The sequence below is a fragment of the Fundulus heteroclitus genome, chromosome 20, assembly GCF_011125445.2.
Source record: "Fundulus heteroclitus isolate FHET01 chromosome 20, MU-UCD_Fhet_4.1, whole genome shotgun sequence".
Lineage (NCBI taxonomy): Eukaryota > Metazoa > Chordata > Actinopteri > Cyprinodontiformes > Fundulidae > Fundulus > Fundulus heteroclitus.
Window position 1 is genome coordinate 32,541,166 of NC_046380.1, and position 27,764 is coordinate 32,568,929.

Below are 27,764 nucleotides of genomic sequence, written 5' to 3' on the forward strand. Positions count from 1 at the left end.
TGCAATGTCTCATTGAAAATAACCTGTTTATATATGAAATTATTCCACATTTGGAAGGCGCTGTCGGTTGTTTAACGTTATTAGCTTATAGATATGTCATGGTTCTGGTTTAAATGTTTGAATCAATGCTGTGAATCGTCTGCTGCTGTTACATAACATTTCTCGTATCGCAGTTTCGGTGCAGCAGTTAAAAACTATACTGTATCATAACTGAAGTATCTAATCATTTAATTGCTACATTCCCAATAAAACAAACTTGCTCCGACTGAACGTCGCTGCAGCAGCGCTTCCAGCGGCTTCGTTAGATGCTTTCTAAAGTTGTCAAAGGTTATATAGTAGCTGAAATCATGGTGAGAAGTTTGCTTTCTGAAATTATGTGGTGCATCTTCAAAGAGACTGAAAACTCCCCAGACATGCAGCAGTCATTAAGATCTACACTGCACAATACTGGATGATATCAAAACCCAGAACTGTCTAAAGAATTGCTCCTTAAAGACAAAAGTTCTAATTATAGTTGTGGACAGATTCAACATGGGAACGAATCACACGTTTATTTGCTTCTATTTAACCTGTTCTTGTTTGGACTAATAACACAGCAAGCACCAACAATGAATTATAGAGGAATTGGATACACGATTCTGAATTTATTGCAGTTTTTTACTAATCTCCACACATCAAAATTACAAATAAAGTCTTAAATATAAACATGTGGTTGGACTTTTATTTAGGTAAATGTTTCTTAGCAAGTTTGACCTCACATAGTGTACAAATTTCAACAAAATTTCAATTTTGAATTTGGATTATGTTTTTTGTTAATCCACCAACTTTATGCAATGCACCAGTACCACTGGCAGCAGTTTTTTTTAAAGTTTAAAACTGTTTGTTGCTGTTGTGGCCGAACAGCTCAATCTTTGTCTCCGCTGACCCTACGCTTTTCTTCAGAAATCATTGGACTTGTCCAATTTTTTTGGAGCAGGTGCTTCTTATTTGGCGTTCACCTTTTAGTCCTTGGAGGAGTAGAACTGCCTTCATCGTGGACAGCGACACTGGTGTTCAAGCAGGTTACAGTTTATGACAGGCTTGAGCCTTCGTGGATTTCTTGGCTGCTCTTAAACATCCTAACCAGTTGGGATCAGATGGATTAAACTTGATTAAGCTTGATATTCCAACAGGACAATGTATGTGCCACGTTTAAAAGCGACAACATTCATTTATTTAAATTACCTTTTCAATTCCTGGTAGGACATATACCAGTCAGAAGTAAACATCTTAACAGTTGGCGGCAGGGACAGGACTTTCCGTGGGTCACTGTGGGTGGGAAGGTACACAAACCGATGCTTTACACTGATGACATCTTAATACTGGTCTCCGATCCTGGTAGATCTGTCCCATGTCTTCTTGGAATTATAGACTTATTTTTAAAAAAAATTCAGATACAGGGTGAACTGATCCAAGTCTGAGGCACTCCCCTTTATAGCTTATTGCCCCTCCACTGCCTTCTATCCAGGTGCATTTCAATTGCCTCAGCAAGGTATTCTGCATTTAGCTATTTGGTTTCCCAGACAGCTTAAATATTTGATCAAAGTCAACTTTCACCCATTATTACAAAAAATGTCTTGTGATGTTGAAAGATTGGCAACTCTTAATTTGTCTATGGCAGGTAAAGTCAACATTTTGAATATGAACTATGTCCCCAAACTTAATTATCTTATGCAGTCCCTCCCCTTAGAAATTCACCACTATTATTTTCAAATGTTTGACAGAATATCCAATATATTTATTTGTAATGGTAAATGACCCCATTTGAACCATAGCAAGTTACAAAATTGGCTGATAAAGGAGACTTAGGGCTACCAAAGATGTTATTTTACTAATATGCTTTTAATTTAAGGTACCTGATCCATTGGTCTCTGCCTCCCGAAAGAGCCCTCCCGTGGTACTGTACGTATAGTACAAGCTGCTGTTGCCCCTCTGTCATCCTTGCAAGTCTACAAAATTAAGTAAAAAAAAAAAAAAAAAGCAAAAACATATCCAATAATCGCTTATCTTAAGGGAGCAATAAGTGATATATCACCACTAGGTGGTGCTTGAGCACTGTCCGTACAATAAAACATAATGTATGACCAGCCACCCTCTCTCCAAGCAGCAACACAGCCCTTCCTTCCCTTCTCACACATGGTCTTCTATGTGCATATTTGTAAAGGACACAAACGCAGCAAAACAGCCTCACGTTTCGGAGGAACATTTCTGGTGAAGAATTAAGTAACTCACAGCTTTTTAATGCTGTTAGCAAGAGAACATTTTTACCTGTTGTGGGTGCTCTCTGCCATGTTGCTCCAACACTGCGCTGCTCTGATGGTGGTATTTTAGGGCAGGGAGGGGCCAAGCCCCAAGTGGCAGCTGTTCACATGCACGTGCACACGTGTACACACACACGGCCCCGGTCTGGCTATGTAAACAAGAGACAGAAGAACAACTGCGATGTGAAGTCATAAAATACTCCATCTGAACCTTTAGTTCCTTTAGTTCTTAACATCATTATTTTTAGTTCTTTCTATTTAAATTTTTAAATTTTGGTTCCACCAAAAGGGACAGAGGCCCTAAAATAATTTTTAAAGAGTTACGGAAAAGGACACAAGGCAGCTTTCTATTATTCTATGCTGATTCAGACTCTTGGTAATGGGCCCACTGCAGCTCTGCAGAAGACATGAGAAAGGGATCTGAACTTCGCATTTAGTGTTGAGGATTGGAACAGAATTTGTAGGAATATTAGAGTATGTAGTTAATGCAAGAGTACGCTTTATTCAATTCAAAGTTATGCATCGTTTTTGTTGGACTCCCTCTAGATTTTTTAGATTAGGATTATTGTCCACTTCGCACTGTTGGCGATGAAAATCTGAGGAAGGTACTTTAATTCATGTTTTATGGTCATTTCACAAAGCCCAACAATTCTGGACAAGTGCTTATGAAAATCTATGTGAGATTACAAAGATGCAAATTCCATTTATTCCTAGATCATTTGTTTGGAGCGATCATTCAGTTCTGACTGGACAGGATGAACATGTTAAAAGCTTTATCTAGACTAGTATTATGATTGGCAGACAAATACCTGTCAGGGGACGGAGGGGTGTGTGGAGATGGCAATGGTTTCAGCATTCGAAAGAATGTCTCATAACTGACTGGGTAGACTGGATATATAAGCAAAGTAGGGCAAATATTATTAGAAGGTGTTATATACGCAAGGTTTCAGTAAATTGTGTTTAAATATATATCTGTGCCTCTTCTTATTTTTATATGCATGTTATGTTTTTATTGTTACTTTGATCATTGTGTTGGTCACCCAAATATCTCTCTCTAATGCAGTGCTCATGTTATTTACTTGTATTGACTTTCCCTCGAATCATTTTCTGTGTGTTTTTGTTTTTCTTGCAGTATGTTTTCATCAATACAGTTAGTGTAGCTATGGTAGGTAGGTGAACTAGTAAGGGGGTAGATGTTGGTAACCAGGAAAAAATGAGCCCTGGTGGTGGTGTTTGGGTGTTTGTTTGGACGGGGGGGGGGGGGGGGGGGTTATGTTTGTTGTTTGTTTTTGTGATTGTTGCATAATGACAATGAAAAAAACAAACTGTTAATCATAAAAAACCCCAGCATGATCGTGTAAAAAAAGGCTCAATAGTTTGGTCACTTTGACCTTGCATTTAAAAGCATGTATAGATTTTTGTTTCTAGCAACATCCTTATCACAGTTTGGTTACTAAGTTGGGGGGCGTCCTAAAGTCAACACTCTTGACGTCTGTAGACGGCGGTTTCTGCTGCATGCTAAACAAACATGAGGCCACTGACACACGTCACATACTGGAGAGAACATCCACACATGCGCAGTTCTATTATTATAGATAATATTTTTTGCTGTGAATGTTATCCTTACAGTATGAACACAATGTGTTTTTTTGCCAGCTAACAGTTAAACCTTATTGCTGCCAATGTATCAGAAGCTTTTAACTGCTGTGCTTTGTTGCAGGCAGTCGCTCGTCACGGCTTAGGCTCAGAGTCCTGCTTGACATGCAATGTGATCCCATCAGGAATGCAAATGATGTGTCTGAGTACAATTCAGTGCAGGAGAGGAAATCGATTGTAGCAAGTGATTCCAAAGTGTAAAGTCTAAGTACGGTTTTAGGTTTATTTTTAAAGCAGAAATTACCAATTACAGACTGTTTTCCCCTGCAACTAGTGTTTAATAAGAAATAAATTGGACAGTCCAAACCCAGGAAATTTGATTTATATCCCCTTGAAATACACCGGTGCATGTCAGTAGATTGAAATTTCATTACAAAGTTAAAGTTTCGGTTACTTTTTTAATTTATTTCTGGGCATTTTGAGGATTAGAGTCGACAACTAAGGAAATCCTAAAATTCACCTTTTCAGCCGATTAGAATGTTACTAAAGACAAATAAAGAAGGATTTTTACTACAGAATCGTTTCATTACACATGCCAAAGACTGTTGACAGTTGTCCAGGAGACAGTCATTGACAGTCTCAACAAGCAGAGTAAGCCACAAAACACCTGAGCGTAAAAAGCCTGCCGGTCACAATTGTTTCCGAGTATTTTCATGGAAAGTTAAGTGTAGAATAATATGTGCAAGAAAAAAGTGCACAAGCAACAGGGGTGGCCACATCCTTTAGATGTGGGTACCAACCCTCCAAAAAAAAACAACAACCAACCAAACAGAACAAAACAAAAACCAAACAAAAAAAAAAAAGACGTTTTTGGGAGATCCTCAAGGTGAGGACTGCAGTAGGAGTCAGTTCTGCAAGAGCCACCAAGCATAGACATGTCCAGGAAATGTGCAGCAAACTTCTCATTTGTTGTGTGAATCTGCTTCTGACAGTGGACCAAAATCATTTTTTTTTTTTAGATGAAAGCAAATTTCCCATTTCATTTAGAAATCAAGATGTCATTGTCAGGACTGTGTGGGGAAGCACAGAATAGTAATTGCTGATGGTCCAAATTGGCCCCATAGAAATTCAGGTTAGTGAAAGAAATGTTTTGATAACGTTGTAAATCACTGAGATTCACTAGCATTTGTGAGTCTTGAACTGTGGACAGGCCAGTTCAGCGTTGGAGTGTTGTTGCATTGAAAACCACTAGGGGGCAGAGTCAGTCTGTTATCTGGTGCACTGGACAGCCGTGGAATCTCCACACTGTTGCAGGAGAAATCTCTTTTCCCCCTTTTGTTCTAAAGTCAGAAACAGGCAGTGTTCCATGCTGAGGTCTGATTGTGATTTTATCTCAGAACCTTTTGCATGATTCAAACTTTACTTGAAGGCCACCACCCGAGGACCAACACGTGAAACCGAACTCTTCCATAACCCTTTTTTTTTCCTACCATCTTCTGTATGCGAAGTCATATCCTTTGCTGCAACATTTCTCTCTGCAGCTTCCATGGAAAAATAAAATAAAAAAAGAATAAAAAAAAAATCAACTTCCCCAAATGTTGTTGTGAAACGACTTCCTGTGCCCCCGTGGGTATTCCCTAACAGCGACATGTCTCATATGATGCATTGTGACCTTCTCGTTTTAGGTTGCTGAAACCCCATCATGGACAAAAAGGACGACCAGAGTCACCCGAAAATAAGCAACCCAGAGAAAAGCTCTGCGAAGGTGAGCTTGATACAGCTGGAGCTTATTTTTTCTAATAAGTGTCAAATTACCTGAAATGACAAATTTTTCTAAGGAATTGCAGCTGACTGCTCATTTATTGACGGACTCCTAGCAGCACTGCACTTATGGCGTTATGTAGGTCACAATTGCTGTTGTCATATACTAACCTGAACTGATGACCTGATACAGGCTATGCGTGACTGAGCTGCACGTTGCTTAATGTTTACAGATGTACTTTTGGTATTTTGAACCCACATTCTTGCCCTCTTCATTAAAATCCTATTTCTGCTTTCTGTAATTATGGCAGTGTTTGCCTTACAATCATATAAAAAAATGATTAGGCTAAATGTCTGGACTCATTATTAATCACAAATAAGATGATGTAGCTGCTTAATACATGGCAAACTGGATTCTTCAAGCATATTAAATCAGACTTCTGAGAGACATGTTTATTATTCTCTTTATGAACATCTGTGTATGTTTATTTATAACTATTCATAAGGTCTCTCTTCATCTTAGCCCCCCACTACTAAGTTGTGACAGACATAAAAATTATAGCTTTGATCTCGCAGCAGTTCCTGCACTTTTTTTTCGTTATTAACAGCCTCCACCCCCCCAGTAATGAAGTCCTCAAAAACATTTCTAAGGGGAGCTATTTACACTACAGTGGATCTAAAAAGTTAAATGAAAAAAAATAATCTTAATGAATAATTTTGTTACTTTGATGTGACATTTGTGTTCAATTGAAAAAACATTATCTATCTATCTATCTATCTATCTATCTATCTATCTATCTATCTATCTATCTATCTATCTATCTATCTATCTATCTATCTATCTATCTATCTATCTATCTATCTATCTATCTATCTATCTATATGTGTGTATGTATGTATATACATACACACACACACACATATATCTCCGAATGTTATTTTTGGGTATTTCCCCACCCTGGCAAGGTATCTTCTCCTGACCAATACTTTTGTACAATTAGATTTTCTTGATTGTTTGCAAACTATCTACAAACTCTGGTTTTAACTAAAGGATGCAAATGACTATAAACTTTTAAAAAAAAGGAAAGTTTTCAATTCAATTCAATTTTATTTATATAGCGCCAATTCATGAAACATGTCATCTCAAGGCACTTTACAAAGTCAAGTTCAATCATATTATACAGATTGGGTCAGATTATACAGATTGGTCAAAAATGTCCTATATAAGGAAACCAGTTGATTGCATCAAAGTCCCGACAAGCAGCATTCACTCCTGGAGAAGCGTAGAGCTACAGGGAGAGTCGTCTGCATTGTGCATGGCTTTGCAGCAATCCCTCATACTGAGCAAGCATGAAGCGACAGTGGAAAGAAAAACTCCCCATTAACGGGAAGGAAAACCTCCGGCAGAACCGGGCTCAGTATGAACGGTCATCTGCCTCGACTGACTGGGGGTTACAGAAGACAGAGCAGAGACACAACAAGAGAAACAAAAAAGCACAGAAGCACACATTGATCTAGTAATCTGTTCTACATTAGATGATAATAGCGGGTGAGCCGTCTTCTCTGGATGATGTCACAGTTAACAGAACGCCAGACCAGGTGTACCTACTATGAAGAAAAAAGAGAGAGGGCAAAAAGTTAAAGCAGAAATGACGACACGTAATGCATATTTGAAGAACAGTAGAACTCTATAGCGTGAGAAAATTAGGCAAGGCAAGGCAAGGCAAGGCAAATTTATTTATATAGCACAATTCAGTACAGAGACAATGCAAAGTGCTTTACATGATTAAAATATTGGAAAATAAAACAGAATAAAAGCAAGTAGGGATAGTGTAGAAACAAAAAAAAGAACATTTGAAAACAGTAAAACATTTTAACTTGAACATTCAAAGGCAATTCTAAACAAATGTGTTTTTAATCTTGATTTAAAGGAACTCAGGCTTTCTGCACTTTTACAGTTTTCTGGAAGTTTGTTCCAGATAAGTGGAGCATAGGAACTAAATGCTGCTTCTCCTTGTTTAGTTCTGGTTCTAGGTATGCAGAGTAGGCTGGAGCCAGAAGACCTGAGTGGTCTGGAGGGTTTATACGCTGATAACAAGTCTGTGATGTATTTAGGTGCTAAGCCATTTAGAGATTTATAGACTAACAGAAGTATTTTAAAGTCTATTCTCTGAGATACAGGGAGCCAGTGTAAGGACTTTAGAACGGGGGTTATGTGCTCTACTTTCTTAGTCTTAGTGAGAACGCGGGCAGCAGAGTTCTGGATCAGCTGCAGCTGTCTGATCCACTTTTTAGGCAGACCTGTAAGAACACCGTTGCAGTAATCAATTCTACTAAAAATAAACGCATGGATTAGTTTTTCCAGATCCTGCTGAGACATCAGTCCTTTAATCCTAGAAATGTTCTTCAGGTGGTAGAAAGCTGACCTTGTAATTGTCTTTAGATGCTTTTGGAGGTTCAGGTCTGAGTCCATCACTACTCCCAGATTTCGGGCCTGATCAGTGGTTTTTAGCTGAAGCGACTGAAGCTGTGTGCTAGTTCCTGATGTCCTCCAGTAGCCTAAGCCTATAGCAGTAAAACTATAAAGATAGCTCAGGGTAACATGAGCCACTCTAGTTTTAAGCTTTGTCAAAAAGGAAGGTTTTAAGTTTTGTCTTAAAAGTAGATAGGGTGTCTGCTTCACGGACCAAAACTGGGAGTTGGTTCCACAGGAGAGGAGCCTGATAGCTAAAGGATCTGCCTCCCATTATACTTTTAGAGACTCTAGGAACCACCAGCAGACCTGCAGTCTGAGAGCGAAGTGCTCTGTTAGGAATATACGGGGGTAATCAGAGCTCTGATATATGATGGAGCTTGATTATTAAGGGCTTTATACGTTAGAAGAAGAATTTTAAATTCTATTCTTGATTTAACAGGAAGCCAATGAAGGGAAGCTAAACTTGGAGAAATATATCCCTCTTGTTGATTTTCATCAGAACTCTCGCTGCAGCATTTTGGATCAGCTGAAGGCTTTGAACTGCATTTTGTGGACTTCATGATAGTAAAGAATTACAATAGTCCAGCCTTGAAGTAACAAATGTCTGGACTAGTTTTTTCCTGGACAGAATATTTCTAATTTTGGCGATATTCCAGAGGTGAAAAAAGGAAACCCTGGAAACCTGTTTAATATGGGATTTAAATGACATGTCTTGGTCAAAAATAAAACCAAGATTTTTACTTTATTACCAGAGACCAATTTAATGCCATCCAGATTAGGTGATTGATTAAGAAATGTATTTCTTAAGGACTCTGGTCCAAAGATTACAACTTCTGTCTTGTCAGAATTTAAATGCAGGAAATTTAAAGTCATCCAGCTTTTGATGTCATCAAGACATGCCTGCAGTCAAAGTAACTGATTGGATTCATCAGGATTTATGGATAAATATAGCTGAGTATCATCAGCATAACAGTGGAAATTAATCCCATGCTGTCTGATAATTTTGCCAATCGGAAGCATATATATAGTAAAGAGAATTGGTCCAAGGACTGAACCATGTGGTACTCCACAAGTGACCCTAGTTTGAAGAAACTTTATTATTAACATGAACTAACTGGAATCTGTCCGACAGATAGGATTTAAACCAGCCTAATGCTTTCCCCTTAATCCCTACAGTATGCTCAAGTCTTTCTAAGAGAATATTGTGATCAACTGTGTCAAATGCAGCACTGGGATCTAACAGGACAAGTATAGACACAAGTCCATTATCTGAGGCCATGAGAATATCATTGGTGACCTTCACCAGAGCTGTTTCAATGCTATGATGAGCTCTGAAGCCTGACTGAAACTCTTCAAATAGGCCATTTGTTTGTAAATGTTCACATATTTGATTAGCAACTACAATCTATCTGTAATTCTCAAGAATTACAGATAGATATAGGTCTGTAATTTACTAAGTCATCTTGATCAAGAGAGGGTTTCTTAAAAACCTGTGGTACATATCGTGTCTTAAATGGGGGCATTAATCAAAGGGAATACTTCCTTAAATAACTTGGATGAGATTGGGTCTAACATACAAGTTGAAGGTTTAGATGAAGCTAAAATATCCGATAATTCGGAAAGCTTTACTGCCTCTAAACCAGGCATGTCCAAAGTGCGGCCCGGGGGCCATTTGCCCCGTTCTTATTTTGTGTGCCCCCCCCCAACTGCATTTGAAGAAAGATTTGGGCTACCAGCACAGGTGGCTGATGCAGATGGACACCTTTAGTTTTAAATGATTACAGAACAGTTAAAATCCTACAATTGAAAATGTTAGGTGCAACACAAAGTATTCCTCTTTTAATAAACACATTGGTGCATTAAAATCTGCTTTGAATTCAAATATTAAAATTGGCTAATTACAGCAAGTGTTTTCAAAGAACTGTCCCAAATATTGTTCTTATAATGCTACATCAAAATGAGTTCAGTCTATTATTGTTAAAGAGTCAAATTATTCAAAATAATTTGCATACTGGATGACCATCTTTTAATACCACAAATGAGCAATGACCCCTTTTTTTTACCTTTAAATCTATAATGATTTACACATTAATTTCCTACAGAGGATCTGATTATAATAACATTGTCAGTGTTTAACACTAAATCTGATAAGAAGTCTGAGAACTAATCTAAAAACTGAGAGTAAGGGCCTGGTGGACGATACAAAACAACAAACATAACAAGTTTTATTGCTTTGCAGTTTGGATGAGGGAAACTGAGGGTTAGATGATCAAAAGAATTGTAGTTATTAATTGGCCTGGGACTAATTCATAAATCAGACTGAAAGATGGTTGCTACTCCTCCTCGTCCTGTAGTTCTGGGAATGTGGAAATTTAAATAATTAGGGAGAGTTGACTCATTTATACTAACGTAGTCCTCTTGCAGCCAGGTTTCTGTGAGACAAAATAAATCAATCTGATTATCAGAAATCAATTCATTAACTAACAAAGTCTTTGGAGGAAGAAACCTTATATTTAATAGACCACTTTTAATTGTTTTATTTTTTGTTCAAGTTGAGTCGTGTTGATTTTTGTGCGATTTTTAGATCAGTTTTCAATCTATTTAGCTTTGGCTGTATGGAAGATAAGTCTGGAGAGTCGGATTTGGGCCAAGCATGTCCAAAGTGCCAAGTGACCGTTTGTGCCCCCTGTAATATTTTTGTGCGCCCCTCCCGACTGCATTTCATAAAATAATTCACACACTAGTAAGGGTGGCTGGTGCAGATGGAAATTTATTTATTACAAAGGAGATAAAATCTTACAGTGAAAATTTTTATGTAAAGCACAAGGTATTTGTCTTTTAATAACCACACTTTTTACATCCTCTTTAATTTCATAGTAAACAGGACCACGGCTGTTTGATGACGTTTACTCAAATGCAAACTTTGGTGCATTAAAATCTGATTTGAATTAATTTATGAAAATGTGCTAAATGGAGCAAAAGTTTCAGAAGAAATACCAAACCAGATCATCTTCTTTTATTGCTAGAACAAAAAGAATTCAGTTTTTTTCCAATATAACCCAAAGTTATTTGCAAACTGGGCGACCGGCTTTAAATGCAGCAAATGAGCGAAGCCCTTTTTTAACTTCTGGATCTATATTGATTTACACATTCCTTTCCTACAGAAGATCTGATTCATTTGTTTAATTTAAATGTTAAAATGTTATAGAGTAGGTAAAACAAATTCTCAATATAATATTTTTTGGGCTATTTTTTTTTTTTTATCTATTTTTTGGCCCTCAAATACCATAAAAGCTACATCCCCCTGTCACCGGTTAGATGCCTTGGCAGACTCCAGCTCCTTTCCCCTTTAACTTCTTTAAAGGAACGTCTCTCGAAACAGAAACTACGCCTTGACACTTTTAATCTAAACAAGCAAGAGAAATGGTTACAGTTCAGCACCGAGGATCTCTTGACAGGTATCGGCACAGGAAACAGGAATGAGGAAGAGTGAGCCCTGAATCATGGTTGCTTGAGTCTTTATAGAAGCCAGACTCCTCCTCCACTCTTCTCCTATTGCCAGTAGAAAACATGTCACCACTCGGGTACTATGCCAGACTGTCCAATAGCATGGAGTTCAAGACTGTCCAAGTGTACAAGGCTGTCCGAGATAACTGATCTGCCACTTTGTCCATATCTATGTATGTCATCTCTGTCTAGGAATCAGCCATTATTTTCCCAGTAACTGCTTTCAACTGCTCCTGTAGCTTCATGCAATATCTAACGGGACTTTTGACTTGACAGTTCTGGCTCACGTGCTGAAAGGTTTGGACACCCCTGATGTAAACTCTGGAGAGAAGACAAACAATTGTTAGAAGAAGCAGGCCATGTGTGCTGGTGGAAGGGAGAGAGTGGACAAATGTAAAGTCCTGGGGCTAACCATCCAAAGAAATGAGCAGTGCATAAGAGAGGTAAAGAAGATGAGAGGACAGGCAGGGTGGAGTATCTAGAGACATGCTTCGGGGGTGACAGAAGAATAACTGGAAAAGTGAAAAGGAAGGTTTACAAGCTGGTATGATTATGAGGAAGTGGCACTAATAAAAGGTGAGGTGGCTGAGCCCAGAAATTACTGGGGGTGACCGAAGTGGATTGGATTAGAAATAACTTGTGGGACGGCTAAGGCTCAGAGACAAGTGCAAGGCTGAGATGGTTTGCACACATGCAGATGAGGGATAGCTGGTATATATGAGGAAGGGTCCAGAATATAGAGCTGGGAGGGAGGAGGTAAAAAGGAAGCCCACAGAGAAGTTTCATGGTTGCAGAGTGTTTAAATGTTTTATGGTGCTTATGGTGAGGACCCAAATACACACTGGCAGGGCGATAGCAAGATGAATGAGTTACATCCCCAAAATCCACAAACATAGCCAGTCCAGGAGACACAGTTCTAAACTGGGAGGAACACAATGAGACGGTGAACCAGTTAATGCAGAGAACGACAAGGATAAAGCAACAGGGACACAGGCAACGAGTGTAGCAGGGAAATAGAAGAGGCATCTGATAAATGCTGAGGGGTTCCCAAAAGTGGGTGTCGGGACCCCCGCCACCTCCCCGGGGGGTCTCTAGATGATTTGATGCTGATGTGCTGAAAAGATTTCGCATTTTCCTTATTTGTGAACATGGTGAGGAAGTGTAACATTACAAGATGCTCCACTTTGGTTATTTTAACGTAAGGGAAAGGCTGCACTTTTTTGTAAGGGTTCTTAAAAAATATTGTTTTATTCTTGGATTTTAACAAGAAAAAAAAATCCCACTCGCCAAAATGGGGTTGCAGGCTGAAAGGTTTGGGAACCCCTATGTTAGAGGGGGAGATCTGATAGACAGAAAGTTCACATCATGTGTTCAAAGTTGATGTGTCAGATTCAGAAAAACTGGGCAGAAAGAAGAGTTTGAGCAAGTTAGACAAGGGCTGAACTCTCACAGACGACCAAGGCTAATCGATGCATGTGGGGAGCCACCAGAAGCTTTTATCCAACTGCAGCTGAAATTGCTGCTGATCCAAATGCTCCAATAGCAAGGTGTGACAACACACAGCCCATCCTTGTATGCCGCATATGAAGGTGTTTAGCTGCAAATCAGTCAGGCTACTCATGCTGGTCACAATCTTATGCCTAAACTGTGTACATGAGGATGCTAGGGTTAGGGAGGGATGGGAGTAAATAATGTTGAAAAGGCAAAGTTTGGAAAAAGCAAGAAAACATGTCTGTTTAAATTTGTATTAAATATTCCATATGTTACTTTATGCGGGTTATTTAATGACCTTTTAGGTTTAAACATCATTAGTGTTTGTGGCTAACTGACCATAAGCCATTGTTTATTACTACCCCATGAAAATCTGATGTCCCTTGATTTGCACACATGCTCAGCTGTTTAATTTATTTTCAATGCCCAACAGTGCATAGAGTATGTAAGCGTGTGGTGTTTGCTCTGCAATGTGCACAGATTTCCACAACACTAATTACAATACCTCACTCTATCACCACCCCTTTGGTCTGTCTGTGCAGGATTCAGACCCATCCTTTAATATCCGTAAGAACTCGATAACCTTGTAATTATACTAATGGTGCAGCATTCTAATGAACACGGCTATGAATTTCAGGATGGGAATTTAGACTGAGAAGTACCGTTTCTATAAGAGCGATTTGAAAATTGATTAGATGAAGCCCTTATTACCAGGACTGGGGCTTCTGTTCAAAGGTGTGTGGGAAATATATATAAAATAATATTATGAGCAATTGAAAATGAAATTTCACCAGGAATCTATTTGCAAAAAAAAGGTTAAACATGCATATGAACATATGGTGAGTAATTTAGACAATTTGGGAGATCTGAAACAAAAACACCATACAAGAGTGCTGTAAAATCTGCTTTCTAACTAAACAAGGTTTAATCAAAAATTACCTTGTCCACAGTTTTAGCCTAGAGCATAGATGGTCTGGCCAGGGTATGTAAAGGATTGTCTGAGGAACTACTAATGTGGAGGCTCACTTGCAGTGGTAATAAGTGGGTGAAGAATGGGCTGTACTGGCAGTAATCATAGCCACAGCAGCTGTTCTTCTAAAGTAGCACAGTGAGTTGCCAGGTCAATCTTGCTTTTTAAAAAAACATACAATTTATTCTGCCCTGCCACAGAGTCTGTCTGTGCAAATAGACGTTTCTGTTTCAGGACAATTGGCCTAAAGGAAAATAGCCTACCATCAACTTTGAATGCCATTGAGATTCCTGACCCCCGTGATGAAAAATGTCCAGATCAAACCACGGAGACTTCTCAACATGTATAGAGACACTGGCAATCTTTCCAGGGATGCGCATATGCTAATGACCCATGGACGAAGGAGTGTGATGACCCACAGCACCATGACCACACGGGATTTTAATGAAATTACGCTTCTATGTCTCTTATTGACTCTGCAAAATTGTACTTTAAAGTATTTGCAGTATTTGCATTTTTGCTTTCAAAAATTATGTATTTTTTATACATATAAGTTATTTAGAAATTTAAAAAAAAAAGACATTATGTGTCTCCAAATCTTTAAATAGCAAGGATGCTGGCCTACAGCGGGAGGTTTGTGTAGGCGTCTTGATGACAGTATTCTACGTCCTAACACATGTAGCGGCACACAGTGGGGTCTTACAGTGCTCCCTCCCCTACTGTGCTTGGCCCCGTCCTGCACCTCAGTTGAAATACATCACAAGCATAATAAGATTCAGCACTAAGGTGGGAAGAGAACCCGCTGTCAGCAACTAGTCGGGTCTTAAATACCTAAACTGCAACCCCAGTTTTAATGCCTCTAGACATACACAGCTGCATAAATAGCAACATTTCACACCAGGTATGAGGAGAGAGGGCTAGGTGTGTCAGGTGTGTCATGACCCTCTTTAACTCATCGTGGTCCATTGGGGACATGTTGTGTGGAGATGACTTTGGGGGCTCTGGCGTGGGGGAAGGCCTGACTATGGATCAGGGGGACTGAGCTGGTCTCTGGTGGGAATCCCTTGCTCTTGGCCACCACGGGGTTATCTTTCCTTACTGAGATTTCCACCACCACCCCACGCATGCACACACAAATGCAAATGATTCTGTTGTTTTTAGGCCATGCGAAGACAGGTTTCAGTTTTATCAGTGGGGATTGTTTTCTTTAATGCCAGATACAATCTCAGTTTAATAAAGTCAGTCATGCAGTTTGGATACCATGTTGAGGATTTCTTGCCCTGGTACGAGTAGGCAACCAGGTTCTCCATGTGGTATGTCTGTGGTACCAAGACAAGTGACATCTGAAACAAAAGAATGTTATCTCTCATCAGATTTTAAATGTTCTTTTTCAGTTCAGTTTAACAATTTCATGCAAGGTATAGTACTTTTGAAAGTTGCTGGATGATTGAAAACATTGGAGGTCATCCCTCAGCCCTTTTCTTGCCATAGCTATTACCCATATGTTTCAACTTCTACAAACTTCCATGTTACCCAAAGTATGACTCATTATGCTCATTAATACTCTTCACCATCTTCACACTCTTATTCCCTAAATGCCATTCTTGCATTTTGAATACGAGATAATGTAAAGGCATCATGAATCTGCACAGTATGCTCATATTCTCCAGAGCAAAATGGCCTAATGATGCTGTGGCATTTCCTCGTGCGCCCTCCATTAGGAGAAACATTAGACTTTTGACCTCCTTAGTGCTTTGGCTGTCAGAGTGCCAATGTATTTCTATTTTTACAAGGTTTCTAACTTTTAAATCTGCCAAATAAATCCAAAGATAAGATGTACGGTTGAGTGGGCAATCAGGTTTTCTATTAGATGGAGAGCTATACGTTAGATATACTGTGTAGAGTACGGTAGCATCTCTGGCATTATACATTAAGTGAGGCACAAAAACTCAACATCTATTAGCAGCAATTAATTTGAAGAGGTGATAATCTTAGGATGTTGGTTTATAACCAAACCGTACTTTAAACGTCTCCACAGCTTTATCCCTGACCTTTCTGGGATGTATAGGTCTTAGTGATGCTGTATGTCCCCTTAATGTTCTCTAACAACCTGAGGCAGTCATAGAATAGCTGAGTTTAAATTAAACTCGCTTTGGCCTCCATTTACGAATACGGTGACTTCTGAAGAATATTGATTGCGCTAGATTGCATTTAGGGACACAGAAAGCAAACACATGCCATTCATGTTAAATGTTAGTTAGCAAAGGTTTTGAGAAAAGATGTATAAGTTTCCATCTGTGTAGGATTCACAGAGGATATAGATTTAACCCACAGATGAGCTGCAATAATGAATCAGGAATCTATTATGGTGTTGATGGCAGAGGCAATGCAGTGCTGTAAAGGCAAGTTGTTGTTTTAGCTGATCAGATTAAATTATAATGATGGCTGTGAACTAAGAGAGACTGATCAGTAGATAATTGTAACCTTTAGTTTTTCAGTCTGAAGGTCAGTGGTTATGCTGGAATTTATTTAATGCAATAGGGAGAAAGGGGTTAAATACAGAAGCACATCACAGTTTTTAGAGTTTTGTTGGTAAAAAGTGTTGACATCCAAGTGTCGTGACCCTTCAGCGCCACTATTGTGCACTACTTCGTGTTTGTCTACCACGCAAGAGCTCAAATAACTCCAGTGAAGTGGTGGGTATATCATGACAAAATTGAAACAGACAAAAGCCAAATGAGAAGAAACCTATTTTTTTTTGTTACCCGAATACCTCAATGTCTAGAGATCATTTCCTGCAGTGAGACTGGCCTTGACTTTGACTTGACTTTCTCTGATAAAGCCTCTGTCTGTTTGACTAGAATTCACATTTAAATTTGATCAATTCTGTCTTCTCTCTCAGCAGCAGCCTCTCACGACCTGCCTGTTCAGCGCAGCCTTCTTCGGGGCCCTGGGCTCATCCTTTCTTTATGGCTACAACCTCTCGGTGGTCAATGCGCCTGCTTTGGTGAGTCATCTTAAACTAGTAGGCTGCCTTTGGAGACCTTGTTGTTGTTGGGAGGCGACATCGATTTATCTCGTTTTCTCATTCCTTGTCATGTTAGCACTACAACAAATCAATAAATGTTAATCTAGATGTGGCTTTAGATTCAGAGCCAGGGTTTGCTAAAACTACAGCTGAATGAAGATTAACTTATTGCTGGCAAAAGTAGGAGTTTAGATGTTTATTGTAGAGTCCCTTTTAACAACTGGTTGCACTGACAGGGCACAGCGGTTTCATTTTTGTGTGCTCAACATTTTTTATGCACAGCTAAACTGAACTGATGCATTTATTTCCCATTAGTGAACATACTATGAAACATCTATCTAATAGGTTTCAATCAACCATTTTGTGCTTATTCAATGAAAAATATCCTTTTGTTGTGCACTTGATGCAGGTCGTTAGACTGTTAAACCATGACTAAATGCAATGCTCATAACCCTGTTACGACACAGCTTATTTAAATGCATGTCAGTGCATTTCAAATGATGATCTTTAAAGTGAATGACTTCATTGTGCTCCTGCAGAGCTCTGAAAGCTTTTAACCAATATTTAATTCATGATTAGGCATAACCTTTAGAGTGGTAAACCTAATGCATTCTCTTAAATTTGTACTTGTACATATTTCATGACATGTTGGGAACTGGGTGGCATGGTTTGTTGCCCTGCAGCCTGAAGGTCCTGGGTACGGTGCACATTTTAGGGCATTCTGGGGTCTCAGGAAAACATTCTCACACACTGGATCAAATGGCTTCAGACTCCTGACTAAACAGCATCAGACTAACGGTTATCAGTCTAAAAAGTTATTGATGTTGCTAAATATCCAAAAAATCTGATGAGTTTTCATCTTTACCTAGGAAACCTCAGATTCAGGTATTTGTGTGGAGGTTGCTATAACATGTACTGCTGTCTTTGTGCAAATTAAATCCCCCATCGTACTATTGCTTGTCTGCATTGAATATGGAAAGAATGCAAATATTTATGTTGTTATAAAAACATGATTATCATGACCAGTATGCCATTTAACCCCCCCCCCCCTCCCCGGTGTTTGCCACGACTGCACAATAAAAGCAAGTTCTACTCAAATCTCGCAGCAGTAACTCAGTACAAAGATTACTCAATCTCATGTACATTATGCAGTTGCTCTGTCTGCATCGTTGAAGATTCCCAACCCAGGGCATGCTGAATGCTCTCAGCGGCACAAACTGTCAGCAGCTCAACCTGCTATTTGGATAATTCAGTTAATCATTGTTTGACCACTTCGGGTCACCTATGGGAGATTGAACTTGTACGTCTAATTGGTCATAACACAAGACAGTGAATTCATTGCAAATGCATCATGCCTCGTCCTGACACAATGTAGCACTGAACTCTACTCCCTTCTTCCTAATATATAGGTACTGTAAAAAAAACAACAACAAAAAAAACGTGGATGCATGAAAAGCAACACATAAACTTCACAGAAGGTGACAGAGCTTGATGTTCTAAAACATTTGCTTCATGCATCCAAGATTAACCCACAAACAGCTTCTTTTCAATAAACATACACACATAGAAATTTGGGAAACAGCAGGTCAACAAAGTGTCTAAACTATCAAACTGATGATGCCTCAAAAATGTATTAGAACAGAATCTAATTTTCTGTTCTGGTCCAGGAAGTGGAAACAAACCCCAGCATTTTTAAGAGGTTAGACTTTCTAATTTGGCCTTGTGTTTGCTCAAAGGTAATTAGATTCCCCACAGGTCATTTAATTAGTATTCAGAGATTACAGCCATTAGCTATGTGGTTGCCCACACAGAAAAAAGGCAACGCTGCATGCAACTCAAAAATTAATTTGTGCTTTTTGTGCCTTCAAGAACCCCAGCTGTGACACGTGAGTGTGTGTGACCCCTCAGTCGGGGCTTTTCAGGCTGTAACCACAGTTCCATCAGAACATGGCGTCTCTTCTGTCTCGCTTACTGATAAAGATTGTAACTGTAACTCAAAATGTCGCCATGCTTCAGCACTGATTATTGTGACACTGGTTGTGACACTATGCAATGCACATGTCATTAGCTGCGAAATACACCCATTTAATTTGTGTGTAAACACAACAAATGTACTGCAAACGGGTTGTGCCAAGGCTATACCAGTGCTGTTGTGTTGCGCCTAAATGCATTTCAATATTTTGTTATATACCAATGTGACTTTGCCATAAGTTATGACCAAAGAAATCATATAAAATGTACAGAAATATTCGGGAAACATTTTTTGTGTAGGATTGCAACAAAATTCCTTTAAGATAACTATGGATTATCTACAATTTTAAGCACCACCCTAAACTAGTAATTTTTTCCATTTTTAAATTACAAATTACAATATAAAAAAAACCAAACTGACAGAAATATACACCAATCAGCTGTAACATTATGACAGGGATGTCACTATCTCAGAGTTTTCTTCATCTGGGAATAAAATTTGGATTTTCTACGAGTTCCACCATGTGGTCAGATAATTTTGGTTGAAACAATCAAACAGTAGGTCATCCCATTAGTTTTCCTTTCAGTTTCAAACATCCAGCATGCAGAGGTGGGTAAAGCCTTTACTCTGGCACCTTTACTGGCTGATTTGCCTCATTAGGTGATGCAATTGTGCATGACCAGATCTATCTGGTCCAAAGACCAGATAGAAAACTTGAGCGGATCGCTTTTTACAGATTATTCCTCCTCAGCTGCGGAACAAGCTTCCTTTGCTTTTACCTTATCTTGAGACTCTGAACTCCTCTGAAAACAACGTTAAATGCATTGTGAGGTGATGGCGGAGAGTTGTTGTCTTTCTTACGCTATCCTTCCTACAGCTTTGGAATCAAAGGCAGAAACAGAATATTGTTACGAGGATGTTTGGATTTAAAGGGAGTTTACTAGGCCAAAAGGGTTTTCAGAAACTCCTGGGTCAGAGCATCTCCAAAACTGAAGCTTTTGTGGGGTGTTCCTGGACTGTGGTGGGTATTTGTCAAGCTACTACAATCCGCAAACTGGGAATGTCTAGCTGTCATTGGAGTGCCTGTTTGAGGTGTGATGCCTAAATTTACGCCCATTTCAGCTCTTCCATGTCTAAAATGAACTCTGTGTTCATTGAAGAATGATGTTCTCTTAATTAGATCTTATCTGTTTAAGTTAATTGAAGTACACATTATCATGCAAACAGTGATTGATGGGCTGAACACAGAAATGAAGAGGGCTGTGGCGACTGAATTAGATTAAGGAAGACAATGTGCCCATTCTGTGTGCGCAGTACTGATTCTGGACATGAAACATTTAATAATCCGACTCCGAACCAGGCAACACACTCAGAGTTTTTATCACACGCCATTTGCTCCGATGAATAAAATCAGACGTGTGACTTAACTTCTAACAAATCAAATAGTTCAATAGTTCACTGTTCTGTGCTTTCATGCTGTCCTGCAGAACTTTGCTAAATTGCTCAAAAAGCCCACCGGCACATGAAAGAGATCAAAGAGTTGAGCGACATTCACTAAGTACTTTGTTAACATGACGCAATGAAAGTCAAAGTTTTGGTCAAGTAAAACAAAACAAATCAAAAAAAAAAATATATAGACATGTGGAAGCTGTACCCTGAATACTAAAAACAGTTTTTTTGTTTTTGTTTTTTTACTTTGGGTGTTGTTTTCTAATAAAGTATTGATCAGTACAGGCAAGGGGACAAAAGAAAGGAAATCCAAAGCATAACAATATAACACAACAAGAGAAATAGCATCTTGTAAGAAAACAAAGCAGTGCTCGGATGGGTGCTAGGAGATTATTTGGCATCAAAATCACAGGTGGAGCTGTGAAACAGAGAACCTGGACTCGCTTGTCAATCTGATTAGCAGACTGATTGCAGAGTCAGTCTGCTAAAGAGGAGCAGATGTGCTTGAAACGATTGTCTTTTTCTTTTAGAAAGGGTTGCCTCTATGGGAAGCTTTGCAGCAGTATAGTCTCCCATACAAGGAAGTTGATGCAAAGATGATCTCATCTGAAAGACCAGTTTTCAAGAACGTCCACATAAGAAGTTTAGTATAAATAGCTACATTTACCTGAACAAAAGTAATTGGATTAAATGGCCGATCGGAATCAAAATGCTTCATGTAAACATGCTGATCGGGATATTGTCATCAGATTAAGCGCAATCGGAAAGAAATTGTAATCCGAATCAGAGGAGTGGTTTATGCCGATTGATAATCTGATCAGCATGCATGTAAATGCTTGTCAGGATCAAGTTATTCTGAATGTGGCAAACTGACCTCACCTGATGTATTTACTCTTTGAGTGGCGGAAATATGTTGGGGAGCGAAACTACCTGTACTCCCATTACAACCTTTCTATTAGCAACATTAAAAGAACTCAAAATTATTATTAATTCAGTGACGTTTCATCCATAATTAAAACCTGCCGCAAGTCCAGCCCGGGCACTCTGATGACAAACAAACTTGTACAATACTGCTTTTTTGCTGTTTTTTGTTGTACTTCTCTGTTTTTTTTTTTTTTAGGAAAATTTGATAATCGCCCATGTCAGATTGGTTCTGTTCTGACTAAAGTCAGGTGCATATAAACGCGCATTATGATTGGATTACGGTAATTGATTGTGTGCAAATATAAACTGTACAATCCATCCATCCATCGATTTTCCTACACGTACATCCCCATTGGGGATGAACGTGCTGGTGCCTATCTCCAGCATTCAATGGGTGAGAGGCGAGGATACACCCTGGACAGGTTGCCAGTCTGTCGCAGACTGTACAATCCATTTTTTTTTTATATATTCCTAATACATTTCAATCTGACCATGAAACTTTGTGCATGTAAACATAGCTAGTGATGAAGGCTTGAGAGTGCCTGAGAATTTTTCCCCCCCAAAATATTGTTTCATCAACACTGCCAGCAGGGTGATAGCAGTGCATCTTCACACATACAGTATGAGGGGTTGTCAGTGCCTAGCACCAAAGGTCATTGGTACAGCTCTCCGTCACCTGTCTTACTTTTGAAAAAAAGAATCCTTTTTATAATTAGGATCTTAACAAAAATTCGGGTATCCCTTAAAATGCTTCTGCTGCATTATAATCCAAGGTTTTTCATATGGGTTTGGTTATCCACACACTAAAATCTACTCATGTCTCCAAAGACCAGACAGAAACCATGAGCGGATCGCTCTTTGCAAACTCTTGCTCCTCAGCTGTGGAACAAGTTTCCTTTACTTTTACTTTGTCTTAAGACTCGACTCATCTTATTCTTATTAAAAGATGCTTTTCCGTAACATCTTATTGTGTTTATTTCTAATTGTTTGTATTGTTTAATTTGCTCTTTATCTTGTTACTAATGTTTTAATTTAAAGGGCTTTGATGTTCATACTCCTTTTTTGTACGATGACAAATGTGTAAGTTGCCATATAAATTGAAATTACTTCAAACAGGCTGAACAGTTCCATCTGTTCTTCTTCAGATGTTACTAATACTCCATTTGTGTCAAGCAGTTGCCCATTGTTTATCCTCCTTTGTCGTCTCTGCCCACCAGGAACATGAGCTGATCACTAATGTATTGCTGACTTCTGTCGACCACTGCAGGGGGTCCATCGCTGCTTCCACTGTCTTTACAAAACTCATGAAAAATAAATGAAGCCCCCCCCTCCCCTTTTTAGTGGATGTTCTCCCATCATGCCAGGTTCTAGCAATCACAGAGGAGCTTTTGGTCTGTTCTCGTTTGTATCTCTGCTGCAAAGGAGTGACTTATTACAAAGAAAAGCTCAGAAAAGAGAGGACAGCTACCCCCCCCCCCCCCCCAAAAAAAAAAAAAAAAAAAAACCCAGGCTGTTTTACAAAGGGCTCCGATCAGCCTCTTTAGTAACAATACACTAAAGCAACAAGAGACTCTTCAAACGGCGTGTCAGAGCACAGCATGCAGGCATAAAACAATATTCAATTGTCTTTATGCACAGCAGGTCCATATCCAGAAGCTGGTCTTTTTAAAATGAGTGAAAGAATTTTAAATGAAGAGTCAAAAATGCGGTAAATCCTTAGAAACATGCTGTTAAGATAACAGACTAAATATGTGATTAGTTCCCATCTTCTTAGCCATGGACTGCTTCTACAAACAGGCTTTTTTTTTTACTTACTGTGGTGTTCAGTGAAGTAAATTGAAATGCTCCACCTTGAACCTTACACAGAGATGGAAGTTTGTGTCAGCGGTCCAAATTTAAACGTGTTTCCTTTTTAATCATTGTAAATCTTTCCTGAAAAACCTGAGCTGTTTGGCGAAGGAGCGACAGTGATCAATGACCCGCAGCGTGGCTGCCAGTGCAGACACGCACGATAAAAGCTGATTTCTCACGTAACACTGTGCCTTTGGTGAAGGACTGTCTTGTCATATTGTGAAAGTCTGAACTGTGGGCTGGGTAGGGAAGATAACTCTGCCTGTAAGTGAGTATAATTAATTTTTCTTGTTTATTTCTTTAAATTAATTTGCAGTTGTGAGCTCCTGGCTCTTGTTTCTTGTACTTGTGTAGGATTTTAAGAGCCTTCCGACACACTGCTTTCACATTTGTGACTGATGCCACTAGAAACCACTCTGGATCCTGTTTATAAGCAATTTTAACACGACTGCATGCAAGTAGGATTAATCTGGGAAAGCTTTTTTTTTCTCCCCATATACTGATTCCAGTCAATTTAGATAAATATAATAGTTTGCCACTTCTGAAGTGAAATTTTGTGACGTTATTATCAGTTCACTTGCTTCTAGTAGAATGATGTCATATTGCAGTTAGCCTTTTGAAAGGTAAACAAATCATAAGAGTGGTGATCAGATGGACCCAAGGTTGAGCTAATTTTGTAATTTAAGACATCCCAAACTGAAAATGTAATATAATATTACCCATTTACGCTTTGCCAGAGAGGCTTTGTTAGGTTATTGCTGCTACAGAGCCGAACAACGCGCTGCTACATCGCTAAAGTCACTTTTTGTGGTGGCTGTATCAACCTGCCCAATCAGCTTATTGTACGTTTGTCAGGATTATTTGCAAACAACTACATAACCTGGGTGCTGTACTACGAAGCAGGTTCAACCTCCTTCAGTTTTACTAATGAGACCCGGCTGAACGAAGCCTTGATGCTGAAGTTATAATAGGTGAAAGTTCAAGATCTTACCTACAGTAGAAAGATGTGTCATCACCGTGAGCTTGTTGAAAACGTATATATGGTACATTCTTGGAGTGGTGGACGCTAACAGCTACTCAGACATGCCATATTGGTTTAAAATGTCTTTAGCAGTTTCAAACACATCACACTGAAAAAGGACTGAGCTTATATAGCGCTTTTCCAGTCATACTGACCACACAAAGTGCTTTACACTGTAGCCACATTCACCCAATTGCACACATTCATACACTAATACGGAGATTGGAAGGCAACTTGGGGTTAAGTGCCTTGCCCGGGGCACATAGACATATGGAAGCTAGAATCAAACCCACACCCTTCCAATTGCAAGATGAGCCACAGTTAGGGTTGGACTGCTAACCCTAACCCTAACTCACCTGAAAATTGAAACCCAGACAGCCTGACTAACACTTGCCCTGTCATAGACTGGAGACCTCTCAAGGCTGTACACCAACCTTCCCCCAATGGCTGCTGGAGAATTAGCACCAGTGTCCACTCCACTCTGCAAAGAGGATATAGACACTGGATGGATGCAAAAAGAGGATACTTCAGTCTGAATAAAACTTCTATCACATTGTTACCAGACTGTGGCGTCTCTGCATTTGGGGCCAGCGGGGCCTGGCCCCACCAGATGTCGCTGTGGAGCTCTATGTTCATAATTATCAGCGGGACAGGATCGTTCTTTATAGAGTAATATTGTAAACAAGACAGATTCCCTTGACAAAATTCTGTTTATAAATATTTGTGTCTACATATCTAAGTCTGTCAGAATACTGACAAGCTCAGTAGGCTAAATCCTCTTGAGACACCTTGATATTGGGGCTGGCCCACCAACGTTTGTTTAAATTCTGAACATCTGAAATTGCAGTGCGCATACCCATCACTCTCTCAGTAGACAGTTGTGGGGCACAAATCCTCTGGCTCCAATCACGGATCGTCCAATCAAAATACTAGAATTGCACACGTTATGTTTACCTTCTGCCAGAAAGTGTGCGACCATCTAGGCAAGGCTAATTTATTTGTATGGCACATTTCAGTATAAGGACAATGCAAAGTGTTTTACATGATTAAAACATTAAAACAGAATAAAAGCAAGAATAGAAGTGAATTAAAACAGAATAAAAACAAGTAAAAAAACTGTTGGAATAAAATGTAGGAAAATTTAAACAAAATAAAACATAGGGAAATGGAAACTAAAAGCAAATAATAATCTAGTGTTGGTTGTCCTTGTTGGCTCACTAAAGGATTGATATGAATCTTTTCTGTTCAATAAATGAATATTATGAGTGAACCTTTATTTACAATATGAGGTGTAAAATTTGATTACATTTAGCTTATATAAAATAGATTTTGTAGTGTGTTGGTTTATGATAATTGATTTGTTTAATTTAACATTGATCAAAGTCAAGTTGTATTTAGTTGCATAACAAAAAAATAGTAGGTGTTGAGTTTTAGTGTCCCACTTAACTCATCATGCGAGACGCCACTGTTACCAGATGATATATGTACAATTTCAGTTTGCAGTTATATTTCAATAGCTTTTCCTGACATTTTGAAAGAAAAAATAAATAAATATGGAGCAAGATATATAACGTGCAGCTAACAGTGTTATTATAAATGTTGATGTTTTTTTGTCTTTATTATAGATTGACTTTTTTTTAGATGAATGTATCATTTTATTTGTAGTTTTTATGACACATCTGAAATATAGCTGAATGTGCACTCTTGTGTTTTGCAGTACATTAAAGCTTTCTACAATAAGACCTGGATTGAGAGATATGGGGAACCTATTCCTCCAGAGACATCAACTCTTCTGTGGTCCATAACTGTGTCCATATTTGCCATCGGGGGACTTCTTGGAGCTCTGTCAGTCTCGTTCTTTATAAAGGTAGTAGGACGGTGAGTAAAGTAAAATCACTGAAAAGCAAGTGCAGCCTCTCTTCAGTTTAGAGTTTTAAATTTCTTAGCATGATTGTGGCATCTTTTATTCAGTAAGACATGAACAACTAGATGCATCCTGTTGTGCTTTCACAGGAATGAAGATGATCGGTTGAAACAATGTGCCGTTTCCTAAATGGACTTGATTAACTGAGCACCAGTAATTGGGAGCACCATCTTTCATACAGTATTCACAATGAAAGACGTCAACAACCGTCTAAGTGAAATAAAAATAGCTGCCGAAAGGAGTGAGGCAATTTTCCAAAATTTTGCTGTTCATCATTACGCAGCTAAAACAGTCATTCGCTTCAGAGAAAAAACATTAGACATGTCAGTTTTCCCAGGGCTGGACTTCCCAGTAAGTTCACCCAAGGTTCAGACTGGAAATTGGTCAGGGAATTTGCAAAAAAGAAGTCCGTTAAATGGTTAAATGTACAACTGAAAAGACAGAATCCCCATTCAGCAGAATCAGTAGTGGATTAATGGATTGCAGAGTATTTACTACGTGCTGCATGTTGCAGAGTTGCATCAGAAGTTAGTGTGTAGGAGTGTTTTCGTTCTCTCTCGGTGTCTCCTAATGTGATTCCAGTCTCCCCTCACAGCTACAAGGTCACAGCAGGACCGCTGGAAAACCGACCACGCCACACGGGACGTTGTCCGGCAAACTTCAGTGTATTTTTATGGGATTTTATGTGACAACGCAGCAAAAAGTAGTGCATAATTGGGAAGTGGTCGGAAAATGATATGCATTTCAAACGTTTTCATGAATAATTTATGAAAAGATTGACCTGCATTTGTATTCATGGTCACTGAGTCAACACTTTTTACAGCTACCTTTTGCTGCAATTACAACTGCAAGGGTTTCATCTCTGCCTGCTTTGGACAATTAGAGTCGGGCTCCAAACTCAGTCACATCCGATTGTGAACATCTATTTTCAAGCCTTGCCACAGATTCTAAAGAAGTTGCGTTCCTACATGATGATGCTGCCAGCACCATGTTTTATGGTGAGGATGGTGTGTTCAGGGCGATGTGCAGTGGCAGTTTTCCATCATACCTGGTGTTAGACATGCAGGTCGAAAAGTTACATTTTATCCTCATCTAACCAATGTGTCTTATTTTATGTGTTTGCTTCTGCTCCCCCTTGGCTTGTGGTGAATTTCAAGAAGAGAATTGTTATGGATTTATTTCAACACTGGCTTTTTTCTTGGTACTCTTTCATTAGGGCCCATCAAAGGTGGGGATCTCTGCAGCTCCTCCAGAGTTACCATGGGTCCTGGTTAACCTTAATTTTTTCTCCCTGCCTGTTGTTGTACTATAGTCTTTCCAGTATCAAAGCTTGGGATATCGTTTTATACCCTGATTCTGCTTTAAACTTCTCCACAGCCTTCTCCTTGTAGGAGAAGGACTTATATTCTGGATTTACTAAACAGGGGACTTCTGAAGACTATTGGTTGCCCTTGATTGCATTGAGGGGGATAATAGAAAATTAGGCTGAATATA

At 39.1% G+C, this 27,764-nt stretch overlaps 1 protein-coding gene across 5 annotated transcripts in view; it reads left to right on the forward strand.

Annotated features, from left to right (window-relative positions):
* slc2a9l2 (solute carrier family 2 member 9, like 2) overlaps window positions 1-27,764 on the forward strand; it is a 175,908-nt gene that overhangs the window by 4,013 nt on the left and 144,131 nt on the right. For 3 of the 5 annotated variants that reach the window (XM_036151857.1, XM_036151858.1, XM_036151859.1), the window contains exons 2-4: window positions 5,582-5,661; window positions 17,004-17,108; window positions 26,064-26,224. In XM_036151857.1, coding sequence (XP_036007750.1) covers window positions 5,599-5,661; window positions 17,004-17,108; window positions 26,064-26,224 — 329 coding nt within the window. In that variant the 5' untranslated portion in view covers window positions 5,582-5,598. Of the gene's footprint in view, window positions 1-4,992; window positions 5,662-17,003; window positions 17,109-26,063; window positions 26,225-27,764 lie in introns of those variants that run through there. The other 2 variants (XM_036151861.1, XM_036151860.1) reach the window with 2 other exon arrangements.